The sequence below is a fragment of the Scardinius erythrophthalmus genome (genome assembly GCF_964197995.2).
Source record: "Scardinius erythrophthalmus genome assembly, chromosome: 21".
Lineage (NCBI taxonomy): Eukaryota > Metazoa > Chordata > Actinopteri > Cypriniformes > Leuciscidae > Scardinius > Scardinius erythrophthalmus.
In genome coordinates, this window is record NC_138241.1 from 19,653,174 (window position 1) to 19,668,492 (window position 15,319).

At 37.2% G+C, this 15,319-nt stretch overlaps 1 protein-coding gene across 3 annotated transcripts; it reads right to left on the reverse strand.

Annotated features, from left to right (window-relative positions):
- Positions 1–15: 15 nt before the first annotated feature.
- On the reverse strand, positions 16–14,897 carry ppm1aa (protein phosphatase, Mg2+/Mn2+ dependent, 1Aa). 3 transcript variants are annotated; one of them, XM_081350814.1, is made up of 6 exons: positions 14,463–14,794; positions 12,108–12,979; positions 11,390–11,507; positions 11,182–11,293; positions 10,329–10,386; positions 16–718 (listed from the first exon to the last, which is right to left on the reverse strand). In XM_081350814.1, exons 2-6 carry the CDS (start codon positions 12,960–12,962, stop codon positions 683–685), a joined length of 1,179 nt encoding a protein of 392 aa, XP_081206940.1. In that variant the 5' UTR covers positions 12,963–12,979; positions 14,463–14,794; the 3' UTR covers positions 16–682. The 3 variants fall into 3 exon arrangements, with proteins under 3 accessions (XP_081206940.1, XP_081206941.1, XP_081206942.1); XM_081350815.1 differs by lacking the exon at positions 16–718 and adding an exon at positions 6,744–7,293 and having other exon boundaries at positions 14,463–14,897; XM_081350816.1 differs by lacking the exon at positions 16–718 and adding an exon at positions 10,000–10,137.
- Positions 14,898–15,319: the final 422 nt, after the last annotated feature.

The window sequence follows — 15,319 nt, forward strand, 5'->3', positions numbered from 1 at the left end:
ATTTTTTTTTTTTTTAAGAAATTAACTTTTATTTAGCAAGAATGCATTAAATTGATCAAAACTGACAGTAAAGACATTTAAAATTACTAAAATTTATTTACGATAAATGTAAAAAAGATTTCTACTTCAAATAAATGCTGTTCTTTCAATTCATCAAAAATATATCATGGTTTCCACAAAAATGTTAAGCAGAACTACTGCTTTCAACATTGATAATAATAATAAAAAGTTTTGTTGAGCACCAAATCATCATATTAGAATGATTTCTGAAGGATCATGTGACACTGAAGACTGGAGTAATGATGCTGAAAATTCAGCTTTGCCATCACAGGAATAAATTACAATTTAAAATATATTAAAATAGACTGTTAATTTAAATGATAACAATACTGTTTTACTGTATTTTTGATCAAATAAATACAGCCTTGTTTAAGCACAAGAGATTACTTTCCAAAACATTTAAAAATCTTACCGACCCCAAACTTCTGAGCGGTATTATATATCTTACTGAAAGATGCTGTCAAGTTTAGGTCACGTTTATAAATATACATATGTTATATGAGACTAACAGAGTCAAAATTGAGCAAAATCATAAAAACAACCAACACTGAGATGCAAAACTTTAAGTGCTAATAAGTAAGAAGTACGGAGGAAAGGGGAAAGGAGAAGGCTTGCGCAGTATCTAGAAGAAACCTCTGAAGAAAAGGATGTCTGGATCCTGGAGGAGAAGAATAGAGAGAATTGACTAGAGACAGGAAGAGATGCACAGGCCATTTTGAGAAGAGGACAACACAACAGTACGTGCTAAGAGTTAATATAAAAACACAGCAAAGCAAACACATACAAAGAAAGAAGAAAAGCACACTGGCCGGGAGAGAAATTCCAACAAAAATCTCTTTCAAAAGCATACCGTTAACAAACATGCTGAAAAGCTTTTACTAAGGTATAAATGAAAACAGCAATATTGCTTGAACATCAGTGACCTCGAGTAACTGAGAATAACAGAGAAAGATAGATAGACACACAACCACATGCATTTGAAAAAGAGTGAGAACTGTTAAGAGAATATGAGAGAAGAAAGAGGACTGAGAGGTAATAGCACAGTCAATATTATCTGTCTGCTGTTGGCAGGCTGAGCTGTTTTGTTTGACTGTGATGAATCCGTGCAGCCGCAGCAGAGAGATACAAGTCTCCCATTCAAACGTATACGTGCACATATAACACTGAAACAATAAGAGGGCAGATTCCATTAAAGGTCAGCAGGACTGAAAGTGTTTATAAGCTCTCTAACAGAGGGAAAAAAATATAGTTGTGCGGAACAGCGAAGCTTCAAAGTGTAAACCCCTCTTGTGGTGGGTAGTCATCATTTCCGTCACTTATTTTCTGCAATCCACTGCTATAATTATGTTGTATAATAATCCTGTAGACTTGCATTAAACATTTCTGTCTATAATTTCAGTCTAAACTTCACATAGACGTATAAACAACGTTAAAAACTTGATTTTCACCACTTGAAAAAAGTTGTGTAGTTTATTCCAGTCGCATCTGATCACAGAATGATGAGAGCTTGGCTCAAATCATTCCAAACCTGTATGAACTCCTTTCTACTGCAAAACTTAAAAGAACATATTTTGAAGAATGTTGGCAACCAAACAGTTTTGGTTATCATTGACTTCCATTGGACCCCCCCCCCCCCCCAAAAAAAACACTCAAAAAAGAAAGTCATTTAAGTTTGGGATGACAAGAGGCGGAGTAAATGTGTAAAGTATCCCTTTAAATACACTTCTGTCTGTCAGATCCTGGGTGAATATGTGCTATTCCAATTCAAAACCTGAGAGGCATTCATTGGTAGACTCGCTTTAGCAAAAGGAGCTGGATTTATAAATTCAAACATCAAAAACCTCATTAGATTTTGAGAGGATCAGAAATTATAACCCATTTACATTTTTCTGTAATTCTTTCATTTTGCTGTAATTGTAACAATAGTTCATTCTAATCTGACTGACTTTGGTTTTGACAGTGGCTTCACTTTTTAGACTCTTTATTCTATCCAACACACACTGCCCCCACCTGGCTGCTAAAGACAACAAAATAGTTGTAAACCATAACTTTTCAGATCTGTAAATGAACAGTAGATTGACACAAAATACCACCCTAATACAAAAGGATGAGAATGAGGTTGGCTGAGAAAGTTAATCCGTTTATTTCTAGCAGGCATGATAATCTTTCCACTGTTACTCCCTTTTTTAATTTAGCACTTCTGTAACGTGCAGATGATGTTGCACAAAAGATGCTTTCCCGTTTCAAGACCGATGTCAAAATGAAACTTCAATACTCGTTTTAATCAGGTAAATGAAAAATCTGCTACATAGAGACCAGTCATTCAGCTCTAAAATGAAAGTGTTTAATAACTTCTCAAGGACACTCTGGCCGGTCTAAAACAAATCACCCACAAAAACCTTACTGGTTGGGCAAAATATCATCGGACTGAAAGGCTGCCAGCATTATGACTCATATTTAGGATCTCCGTAGCTTTGTAATAGTATATTTTTAATAAATTTAAGGTCCCTTCCCTCAGAAGCAAGAGACCACCCCCACCTCAAAACAAATAAAGAATGGCACATAACTGGCTACTATACCGCTTTTACACTTACTTAAGATTAGGGGTCTCAAAAATCCAAAAGAACTAGTAATAGATCTGAATTACCTTCATCCTCTTACTGCAGATATTGGGTCATATTGGTGGCCAGTGCAAAGATTTACTAGACAGAAGAAAATACCTTTTAAGAGGTGCTGAATAGTATTTTTTTTTTACCTAAAGCTGTGTTGGTCACAAATACAGGGAGAGTATTTGGTTTTGTTATAAATAGTATAGAAATAAAAACTTATGATAATTCAAAAATAAATTATGAATATCTGCAATTGACCTATACTGTTCAAAGGTTTGGGGGTCAGTAAGAATGTAATGTTTTTGAAAGAGATACTGTGTTTATTTGATCAAAAATACAGTCAAATCTGTAATATTGTGAAATTTTAATTACAATTAAATAACTTTTCTATTTGAACTGTAAAAAATGTAATTTATTCCAGTTATGACAAAGCTGAATTTCCAGTATCATCATTACTCCAGTCTTCAGTGTCACATGATCCTTCAGAAATCATTCTAATTTGCTGAAATTTCGCTCAAAGAAACATTTCTTAATATTACCAATGTTGAAAATGGTTGTTCTGCATAATATTTTTGTGAAACCATGCTACATTTGTTTAGAATCCTTTGATGAATAGAAAGTTCAAAAGAACAGTATTTGAAATAGAAATCTTTTAAATGTCTTCAGTGTCACTTTGATCACTTTTGAGTATACGAGTATTAATTAATTTCCTAAAAGACACATTTCTAAAAAAAATAAAAATCTCATATTGATAGTGTACCAATCCCAAACCCTCTAAGATACTGATATTAAAACTGGCAACAAAAAAAAAAAAACCTTTTGTATAATATCCATTTAGGAAACATCCTTGTTAGCTGTAATTTCTAATCCATTTATAATTATGAGGAAATGGGGGGAAAAGAAAGATAAATAAACAACTACACCGAATCTTTTTTTTTTTTTTTCAAATAAAATAGGTTTATTTCCAGTCTGAAAAGATTAAAACAACAAAAATGGACAGTGGAACAGTTAGAGGATGACCAGTGGGTCACAGTGGGTTACAGGGAGGAGATTATCCTTGATTACTCACTTCATTTTGTGTACATATTTATAAATGAATACAAATATACATATCAATTATTTAACAAAAATAGCTTAGCTTATGAGGACAGCAGATGACTGAAATCAGCAAAAATAATCCTGTTGGGGTAGGAGGTGGGATTTCACGAGAGTAAAATACCATACGTGTGTCTAAGAATGTGTGTGGCCGAACCACTGGATTACACACCATGCTAGAAAATTTTGTTCCCTTTAGCACAAAATTGTGATGTGTTTGTGTAGAGAGCTCTGTAATATAAGAGCAAAGCCCAAGGGTTTGGGGTGTGGGGTTTTGCAGGAGGCATTAAGGCTGCATTAATCACTTGTTTTATACATTAGAAGGCAGGTCCGGATAAATCAACTAAAATGAGCTACCAAGCAAACACTACAGAGCTAGCGACCACAGAAATAGGATTTCAGAGCATAAACCTAAAATACGGGGCCTAAAACGGTTTGTGACACATATTTAGTAAAAGAAAGCAAATATACGCGCAATTAACAAATGCAACGGTTCATGCGTCACTTAAAATTCCTTGCGAAATGCCCATGTCAACTTGAGTGACAAGACATAACATAGTAAAAACACATTCATAAACATCTCTATCTATAAATGGGCTTGTACGTTTCATTGTAAGCCATTATATAACCTCTCCACAATTAATGGACCTGTACCTATGACTATCTTGAAGCTAAAAATTCAGTATTTTTGCTTTTTTTTTTTTTTTTTATCTAAAAACAATCTGGACATCTTACAAACGATGAAGGGGAACATATAGCTATTATTTATGGATCTCAAAACTGCATAAATACAACAAAAAGCATTGCAAAAAACATCTCAGAGTCACGTCATTAGTCAATTTTCACATGAGAGAGTTTAAAGTCCTTATAAAGCCAAAACGAGGGTTAAGCAAACCAACAGCATCCTATTAAGATACGTCGTTCCTCATGTCTACATTCCTAAAGTGATTCCACGCAGCTTTTCGGATGCAAAAAAGCTTAAAAAGACACATGAACACATCTTGGCCTCTGAGACCATCCTAAAATGTCCTGTTAATTTTAGATTCATTTCGTAAATCCTCCTATTACACAATATTCCAGCTTCCACTGGGGAAAACACAGCTTACCATTCCACACACAAACACAACTATCTTTAAGCCCGTGTTATAACAAGCCGAAAGCATAGAGGATTACAAGGAGATTTCTTTCCGTTTACATTAGCTATACACTGTTAGATTGTCATTTTGTTACAATATTAGTTTTAAAGTTTAATAAATCACCCTGTGAAGTTCACGAAAAAGACTCAAAGAAGTGATCGTTTTACCTACCCTTTTTTTCAGTATGCAAATATACGGGATTAGACAAAAAGCTAACATATTTATCAGACGCAAGGGAATTCCTGTTCATATAATCTATTCAATACATAAAATATTTAGTTTGGGGAGGTAAGGACGCAGGGGTTTTGATTTTACCATGTCACGTTTCAGACAATCTTAGGACAAATGAACAAGCGGCAATCTCTCTGAAAACAACACAATTAAATTAATTCAGAACTGTTACATATAGCATTGGGGGGGAAAGGGGAAAAGGTGCAGGAGAATATAAACTAAGAGCATTCAAATGAATGAACGAATGCTTCAAATCACACACTTTAGCAGCAAACAGTACTCTGTTGCGCTCCCTATTGGTCAGAGGAACACATGTAGGCTCCGCCCAAAACCAGGCCAGCTCACTGCATCACACTGGATTTGTTCTTTAAGAAAAAAAAAAAAAAAAAAAAAAAACACATCCAAAAAAAAAAACACAAATCAATACATGATGAAGCAAATGGTACAAGAAGAAAAATCAGAGAGTTGAGTGTAATACTTGCATTCACTCATCACTCTCTCAGCAGTGCAGATGGGTGAGTGAGCGCTACAGCTAAAGCCTTTTATATTTGTCAAAAGCCTAAATATCCCCATTAAAACCCACAGAATTTTAAGCACAATAAACATGCAATCTCACACATCCATTCATTCAATATGCATTGATAGCCAAACACATACGCTCACTTAAAAGGTTAGTTCACCTAAAAATGAAACTGTCATTTACTCACTCTCAAGTTGTTCCAAACCTGTGTGAGTTTCTTTTTTCTGCTAAATACAAAAGAAGATGGAGTGAAGAATGTGGGTAACCAAACAATTGACGGTAGCCATTGGCTTCCAGGAAAAAAATACTATGGAAGTCAATGGCTACCGTCAAATGTCTGGTTTACCCACATTCTTTAAAATATCTTCTTTTGTGTTCAACATAAGTAACAAACTCATACAGGTTTGGAACAACATGAGGGTGAGTAAATGATGACAGAATTTTCAGTTTTGGGTTAACTATCCCTTTAAGACGGCCTGTCTCAGTCTAACAATTGCTTTTTTCCAGCAAGAACAGGAGATCCTCTAAGATGCTCCCAGGCCAACTTAAACAAAAAAAAAATCAAGAGCTGCAGTAGTGCAGAACACTGTAGAGACAAGTTCTAGTGTTGATGATAAAAGAGAGAATCAGTTTCAGCCCACACAAACACACACCTTTCACTATGGAAACACAAACCACTGATTTCTCATCCGACGCACTCCTTCTTACACACACAAACATGCACACAATTTCAGCTTAGTTTAAGTAAGTTAAAGCGGTTTCCACAGAAAAATAAGGGGCAAAAATAAAAAACCCACCCCATCAGAAAAAGAAAAACAGTAGTACTGAGAGAACATAACAATTACTGTCATCTGTGCTGTGAGATTTACAAAAAAGCTTACTGTACTGTGCTGTGAGCCCATATCATTTACCCGTTTCACTTAAAAAGTAACAATACAAAAAGTTATATTTAATTTTTAAAAAAAGGGGTAAAAATGAAAGAAATGAAAATGGGGAGGCAGATGAGAGGCAGATGTGTTGGGCTTCAGCGGTTAGAGAGGAAACAAAAGCAGGCAGGGCATAAAGGTGTGCCTTTTTTTTTCTTCTTTTTTTATAAACTTAAAACTCAAGCTGCATTTGATACAGGCTTTTTCTTTGTACAAGACAATTGCACTTCACAGAAATTAAAAGCTGAAATATACAAACACACAAGGAAATGTGAATCAAATTAATTACACCGAAAAAAATATATATATTTAAATGAAAAAAAAAAAAAAAAAGTGTTGTGTTGGATTTTTTTAAGAGGGTGATGTTAAGGGTAAAAGGTTTTGGGAAGAGAGTGATTTGGGACAAAAGAGTAAGCAGAACATTTCCAGAAGGTACCATTGCCTTGCACTGAGAGGGAACATTATGTGAACAAGGGGAGGGAGCCCTCATTCCCTTCCTTTTCCTCCTCCTTCTCCTCCGACGAACAGTCCAGAGCAGCTGAGCTGGGCTGTGGTAGGGTTCTTGTGCAGGTCCTGTAGTAGTTGAGGGTTCTTGTGCAGGGTTCTGGTGCCGGGTCCTGTAGGAAAGGTTGTTGTGCAGGGTTCTGGAGGGTTGTAAACTCTGTGCAGTGTTTAAAGTGGCGGGGCTACCACATGTCATCCGTGGATGCAGAGTCCTTGAATGGAGAGAGGAGGAGAGCAGCTGTGAGATGCCACAAAGCTCCAACCGCCAACCACTCAGGAAAACGCATGGTGTGTGTGCGTGTGTGTGTGTAACACAGTATGAAACAAGATGAAGATAAATCAAGAATGATTCAAGGAAATGCTGATGGAAATGATGGAATGGCCAAACTGATATGCTGATTGAAACTGACAGAAATTACAGCACTTGATGTTGTTTGAGTGCCAATAGGCTATTTTAAGATTTTGTAGGAGCATCAATCACTTGGTCAGAACGGTGATCTCCAAGAATAAAAATCGCAGTCAGTGTGAACCAGACTTGAGATGCAGTGCCCTACAAGAAAGGCTCTGGTGTGATAGTTTCCCAAATTCAGATTTGCTCAAGTCATGTATTAGGATTACATTACCACAGCAGTTTAGTCCAAGAATTTGGAAAATACCATTAGAGTCACAACAGCCTCTCTGGACCTATTTTACACCAGTTTACAATTGTACAAAGTTTTACCATTGTTAAATAAAATAAAATAAATTGTAGAACTGAAAAAGAAAAAAGAAAAAAAAAAGAGTCTTCCTCAAAAACCTACAGGGTGTGTACCCAACCCCAGCAATCTATGAGGCTGCACCTAAAAGCAAAGCCCCACCCAAAAAGAAAGAAAAATATCACCAATGGCTCAAACAGCTTCAGTCCATCAATACACACACCAACCCACCACAGTTCACACTTAGCAGGCTGAACTAAACCTTATAAACATGAATATGACATGAACAAAATATAAAATTAATATGAAGGAGAAGAAAAAGACAAAACTGAAATGAATTGTTCCATTGTTATTTTTGGAAGGCCTGAAAGAGCAGCCTGAGGTGTGGCAGGTCAAGGCATGAAGTCATGAAAAGCATCAGAATCAAGTGCTGAGTGCTGAAGTAAAGAGCACCTGAGGTACCTGATTTTCAGTCCGTTCTTCTTACATTATCAGTCAAGTTTATATGTTTATATTTTAGAAAAAAAAAAAGAAATTGGATATGTTTGGATTTTTTAATATCACAATGAATTTGCCAAAAGTGATGCAAAAAGTATCAGTACTGTAGCAAGTTCATTCATATATATATATATATATATATATATATATATATATATATATATATATATATATATATATATATGGATGGATTAATAAATAAGAATACCAGTCTTTCTACAGTTTTGGTAGTACCACGTGTCAATTCATTTGTACATTTGCCATAAAATGCCACGTTTATAAAGCGCAATTAACATGTCACGGTAAAAATGCAGCTTTCCACAAACATTCAAATGCACTTCTTGGTCAAAATGCTTGTCTAGTCTAGTTTATTGTTTTTATTGCTTGTATATGTTTGTTTGTCCTTAACTTTTGAATAATTTACTTTAAAAACTTGAAGTGCTTGAAGACTACTTGACATTGTTACCATATTGTTACCATTTGTATTAATACTTAATTTTTAAAATAAAGAACTGTGTTAGATAGCATATTCATTTTTGCTGTGGTATCGAAACAGTATTCGAAACAGTAAAATAGTATTCCAGAATTATTTACTGCTGCTATTGACTATTGAAATCTGGTCCCATGATAACCCTATAAGCAGAGCTAGGTAGTAACTGAATGCATGTAATCTGAATTACGTAATCACATTCCAAAAATTAAGTACTTGTAACTAGATTAGATTACATTTTAAAATACTATTATTCAGAATACAGTTACTTTTTTTATTGATTACATGTTATTCTAACAATGGCAGTCAAATATTCATAATTCATTGATTCTCCCTACTACTATTTTTTTTTTTTAAATTTACCTTTCTAAAATGCCTACTGTTTGTATACATTCAGAACATCTTCCAGGTTTGTGGAATTGGACACACAGACCAGCCACTAGTAATGAGCCGTTCACAGAAAACTGAGACCCACACAGCAATTGATCACTGGAGAAACCATTTCACCTTTAACCAGTGTTTTCTCAACATTGCATCTAATCTAATCTAATCAACTCCAGATTAACACGTTAATTATTATTTGAATTATCACTTAGTTTCAGAGAGTTTTTTAACCATGCATTAATGTCTTTGGAAGGCTTTTGTCTTGCAAACAAATTGAAAATGTACAAATTCACATAATTGAATTAATTGAAATGGGATTCCCCAACTTTTTTGTCAGCTGAAATTTCTTTGACCTACTATATTTATGAGATTTTAATATGCAAGTTAGGTCAATAATAACCCTAACCGTCAATATAAATAGTAATAATAAGACAGACAAAAGGGGGGGGGGGAAGTAGCGTTTTTTTAGTAGCGTTTTATTTTTATTGTTTTTATTTAAAAATTTATTTATTTTAATTTTAATTACTTAATAGCTTTTTCATTCAATTCAACTCACAAATTCCTGCAGTTCCATCACAAACCCCAGTCTGGGAAACCCTGACGTAATGTAATATTTAACGCACTTCATATTGTTGTTGATAAATAATGGAATTCATTTTTATATCAAGATTATTCTACTCAAATCAATGTGATAAACAAGTTAGGTCAAAGGTAATCTAAAAGTTTGTACTATCTACTAATTTGTAATCAGTAACCAATTACGATTTGTAAGTAATCTACCAGCTCTGCCTATATGGCACTAACACATCTTTTGTAAGGTCTTTTTTTAGAATCAAGAAAGCTATAATGATCTAATCAATTCATGACAAATTTATTCAAAAACGTTGTTTAAGCGTTTAAGAATTAATTTGACCAACAAATTTGAAGGGCTCCATCCTGCACTCAACCAAACCATTCCCAAGCACAGCTCAGCCTATCCGGCACCATCACTATAGAACAGATAATAAGAACAGGATGGAAACATGCACAAATTAAAGAACAAAAGACTACAAAACTTGAGAAGGTGACAAACAACATAATCGTGCAATGTGAATTCTAGAGCAAAACAAAAAGCATGCAAGCAAAAATCCCAGCATTTATACACACACACACACACACAGGGTCAAGCTGGTGTACTCACTGTATCCTCGTTCCTGTATGGGTTAAGTTTGTTGTATACTGCTTCAATTACACTCCGCCTGTGACAAACACAGGAAAATGTATGAGCTTCTGAGGGAAGAAAGGGAGGGAAAGAACCATCTCCTCTCTCACAAAACCTACTGAGCTGCCCAAACTCAAAACAAAATGGAAATTCATATGCAATTCTTTAAGTGCAGCAACTTGAGCACTGTTGGTGCAGAGTCAGACCCAAATCTGTTTGACATCAAAGTTTGGTTGGCTTTGAGAGCGGTTTTATAAACTTTTCTAAGGGGCTGTTTACACAACATCATTTTCGATTAAATTTTTTAAACTTTATGCGTTTTGGCTGTTAATTCACATGACAATGGCATTTTGGAGGCCTGAAAACAAGGTTCAAAGTGCACTTTTTTGAAAACAACACAGTTATTGTCTCTGTGTAAACGTGAATTTGTGAGAACAGTGACGTCATGCGCATTAACGTGTTCAGTCTATAGGCGCGTAGTGTTTCTATACAAAGTGACGTCGTCAACTACTGGCCTGGCATGAACAATACAGCATTTTTTGTAGTTTTCACTGATCCGAGTGAACGGGGACCGTTTTGACAATTGTGTCATCCGTACCCGAAAAATGCAAAGGAAAAACTTTAGTACATATTTGTCATATGATATTTTGTCCTAAAAGCGGCGTGAACCAACGGCAATTCTGATTTTTGGTGAAATATAACAGATACACGCTACACAGTTCAAAAGTTTTGAACCTTAGTGTATTATTATTATTAAAAAATGCTGGATGGGCATATCACAAGGTTTTGGAACTAGAAATAAAGAGAGAGGGAGAGACGGTGTGGTACTAACTTGCTGGCCAGCTCTCCTCCAGGTGGTAGGTTGGGGATGCTCTCAGATGCTAATGTGCGCATCACATGTACCAGGTCGGGCACACCATCGTCCCCCTGCCTCTTCAGGATCTCTGTTATTTCAACAACAATTCAGAGCCATCAAGTATGGTCAACTTGAATGACTGATTTCGTTAAATAATAATAAGTTCGTAAAGGTTAGCTCATACCTTCTACTCGGCTCTCTAGGTATTTATCAAGCTCCGCTTCCCTTTTGACAGCTTCAGGGGAAACCTTTGGTGCACTGACGAAACACACCAACACAACACTCATGTTGTCACGACTTCCCTGTCCAATCACAGAAGAAAGGAGGGGTTAATCCAAATTAAAATCAAATAGAACTAAAAGAATATATGGTGAGAATATTATGTGAATATATATTATGTAAACAAAAACAGTAATATGAAAGAATACTATTACAATTTAAAACAACCATTTACTCTTTTAATATAATTTAAAAAGGCATATATTCCTGTGATGTCAAAGATGAATTTTCAGCATCATTACTCCAGACTTCAGTGTCACATGATCCTTCAGAAATTATTGTAATATGCTGATTTGCTGCTCAAGGAAAATGTAATGTTGAAAAACAATTGTGCTGCTTAATTTTTTGGTGGAAACCGTAATATTTGCTTTCAGGATTCTTTGGCTAGAAAGTTAAAAATCTAATGCATCCCTTGCTGAATAAAAGTATTAATATCTTTAAAAATAAAATAATAATAATTAACCGTAAACTTCTGAACAGTAGCAGAAACTAACTGCATAAAATACTGTGCAAACCGTCAACAAGTGTGATTTCTGAATCATCTCCAGATTGTGACAATTTCTGCATTTTTAATAGACAAAATAATTAATCTGACTCACTGGTAAAGGTCTGGTTTCACTCACCTTGTACAAACAGGTATCTACAATTTCATTGCAGACCCTCTCCAGATCGTCAGTCACCTCAAGTCGTGAACGAACAAAATCACACAGCTCCTCATTGGCCATCACATCCCAGATCCCATCGCAAGCAAGAACAATAAACTCGTCCTCCGCCTCCGACCGCTCGATAGCATACACCTCGGGCTCCGGCGACACCAGCTGCTCCGTGGGACCCTTACCATGAACACACTTATAGTCAAAGTCCCCCAGAGCCCTGGACACTGCCAGGGACCCATTGACGCGCTGGATCATCACAGATCCTCCAGCGTTCTGGATCCTCTCCTTCTCCAGGGGGTTGCTGGGTTTGTGGTCCTGCGTGAAGAAGTGCACAGCCCCTCCGCGACTCAGCACCCCCCGCGAATCTCCGCAGTTGATAAAGTAGATGTGGCGAGGTGAGAGCATCACCCCAACGGCCGTCGAGCCACTGCGGTCGGCGCCACCGTGCTTCTTCTCCGAGATCTGTCGCATGTGATCGTCGATCTGCAGGAAACCCGTACGGATTCCGGATTTCACGCTGTCCACGTTGGGCTCCACGGCTGGACCCCCTCCTCCGCCCCCTCCCTGGAAGTCAGGGTTGCTGGTGATGTGCTCCAGGAGGTGCTCGCAGCAGTAACGTGCGACCTGCGATCCCGCATGCCCGTCATAAACAGCAAAGAACGACCAGGGGTCCAGGCCGTTGGGCAGACCGATGACAGCAGTATGCGCATCCTCCATCTCGACACGCCAGCCTTGCATGCTGCTCAAGCCGTAGCGCAGGCCGTTGCCGTCCCCTTTTGCGTTGTGTTTCTCCATCTTTGGCTTATCGAGAAATGCACCCATCTCTGTTGCTTAGGAATCTGGAACACAGAAGTTCAAGAATGATGAGTGATATAAAAAACAGGGTGTCATTTCTATGCCACTCATGAGTCACGACGCCAAACTGAATCTCTATTTGTGTCCCAACTGAGCCAGATATAGGGCAGCACCATAGGATTGTCACGGTGTCAAATTTCTGCAGTCAATACCAGTAAAATTACACAATTCTCAAATACTATCAGTTTTCAATACCATTGCAAAAAACTGTAATGAAATGCACTTTATTTATAAAGTTAAATATTAACATTGTGCAGCCCTACAAACAAGCAAAGTAAACGACTTTTTTGAAATAGCAAATATAAATGTATCAGAAAACTCTAAATTAGATAATCTAAAATGAATTTGTAAAACCTTTAATGGGAAGTTTAAAGGGATAGTTCACCCCCAAAAAAATATCCATACTATGGATGTCAATGGGGCCCATCAACTGTTTGGTTAACCATATTCTTCAAAAATATCTTATTTTGTGTTCAGCAGAAGAAAGAAATTCGTACAGGAATGAGAGAATTTTAATTAATGGGTGAACTATCCCTTTAACGCTAACGAATCAAGTGTAAACACGCACGCATAGTTACACGCCCAGCACAATGCCTCTATTTATAATTCATGATGACTGATACTACAAAAGTCATGTCATGCCAGTGGGCAGTTTAGAAATAAACTATGACATGCCACCAGGCTCAAGTAACAAGTGTAAACACATACACACCGTCGCAAAGGCAGGCAGACACACGGGTTCCCAACCATGTATGGCCGTCAGCTAACACACTGCTATGCACACTACACACTCGCATACTAAAAATAGACGAGTACAAATGCATTCTGACCATTGTTCGCCACTCACATCAATCACAGCTCACTCTTGAACACCAAACAAACACCAGCCTTGAACACTGTTTGACAGGTACACACTCTGTAAATCCGATCTAACTGCTAAATTAGGTTCACGTTTTACAATCAGATATGGGAAATCAATGTTATTCACCCTTGTTCTTTGCACTGTTGTCTTTGCACTGTTGAACAGCACTGAACTGCAAGTCTGCGCGTGCAGACCTGCCGCATGTTCACGCGCCTCTCTATTCCGCATTACGTCATGGTGTCGCGAGCATAGTAGCACGATAGCTTCATGCTAACACAGACGTTTGGGTTAATTCAGTTTAATTGTAATGATTCGACGACGTTAAATAGGTTAGTGCGTGTAATCGGGAAAAAGAATGAATTAAGGATCTGGCAGGTTCTCACTGCTAATGTTTGGGGTAGGACGGGCTAAATGCTACCGAGAGGGCCTTGTGAAGCCTCGGGCTTGGGTTGTCAGACCTGAGGCCCTTAATGCACCATGCGACGGCTACATGCAGCAGGTCAGCCCACTGAGCTCACACAACACCCGCCTACTCCCTTAGCACACATGCTAACAGGCTAGCTCTGTCATTCACATAGGTAGATTACAAGAGCGCAGATACTTACCCACTAAAAATAAGTCCTGGCGAGTTCTGTAGTGGAAGAGGTAAAAGCCAGATAAAAGAAAAGGACGGAAAGAAAGATAGAGATATAAACGGAGCGCGTCGGTGGTGTGTGAGAGAGAGAGAGAGGCTGGCGGATTGTTTTGCTCTGCATTCAGTCTGTGAACGAGAGGATCACCCTTATCCGTTTAAACCAGGGATGCATCATTCCCATTTATTCTGCGTCCTGAATGTAATTAGAAGGTGTAAAGGGTCGGGTTTGACCGCTGTTTTGGTCCGCTGTGTTCGGGACCGAATCTCTGCACACCAGCAGCAGCACAGGACCCGGATGTGGATTCAGTAGGGCTGCGCACTTAAAAGAATGACATCATCATCATCATCATCATCCCTCCATCTGTAACATCCCTCAACCTGTACATCATTCTGTCATCACCACTGCATCCTTCCCTCCTCAGTCGTTCATTCATCAGTTACTCTGTAGCTTACATCATTTTTTTTTTTTTACCACTATGCACCCTGTCATCAGTCCTGCATCTTTCATCTGTCAAGCCCTGGTCATTTTTAACTCTGGGACTGAACAGAAAGCTGTTCTTAAGCCCTGAATGCACACAGCTTAATGCAATTATTTATAATACCTGATGAATAAAATAATGTCTAAAAACATTGTTATTAATACAATTAATCAGACATTTGATTTAACAAATAAAACAGGCCTATAATTTATTATTTTTGATAACAGAAATACACTAAAATCCCATATTTTATAACTATAGTACTTTTTATGGACAGTGGTAGATCTATCTATCTATCTATCTGCCTTTCTATCTGTCTGTATATGTTAGAAAGACAGACAGAAGGATA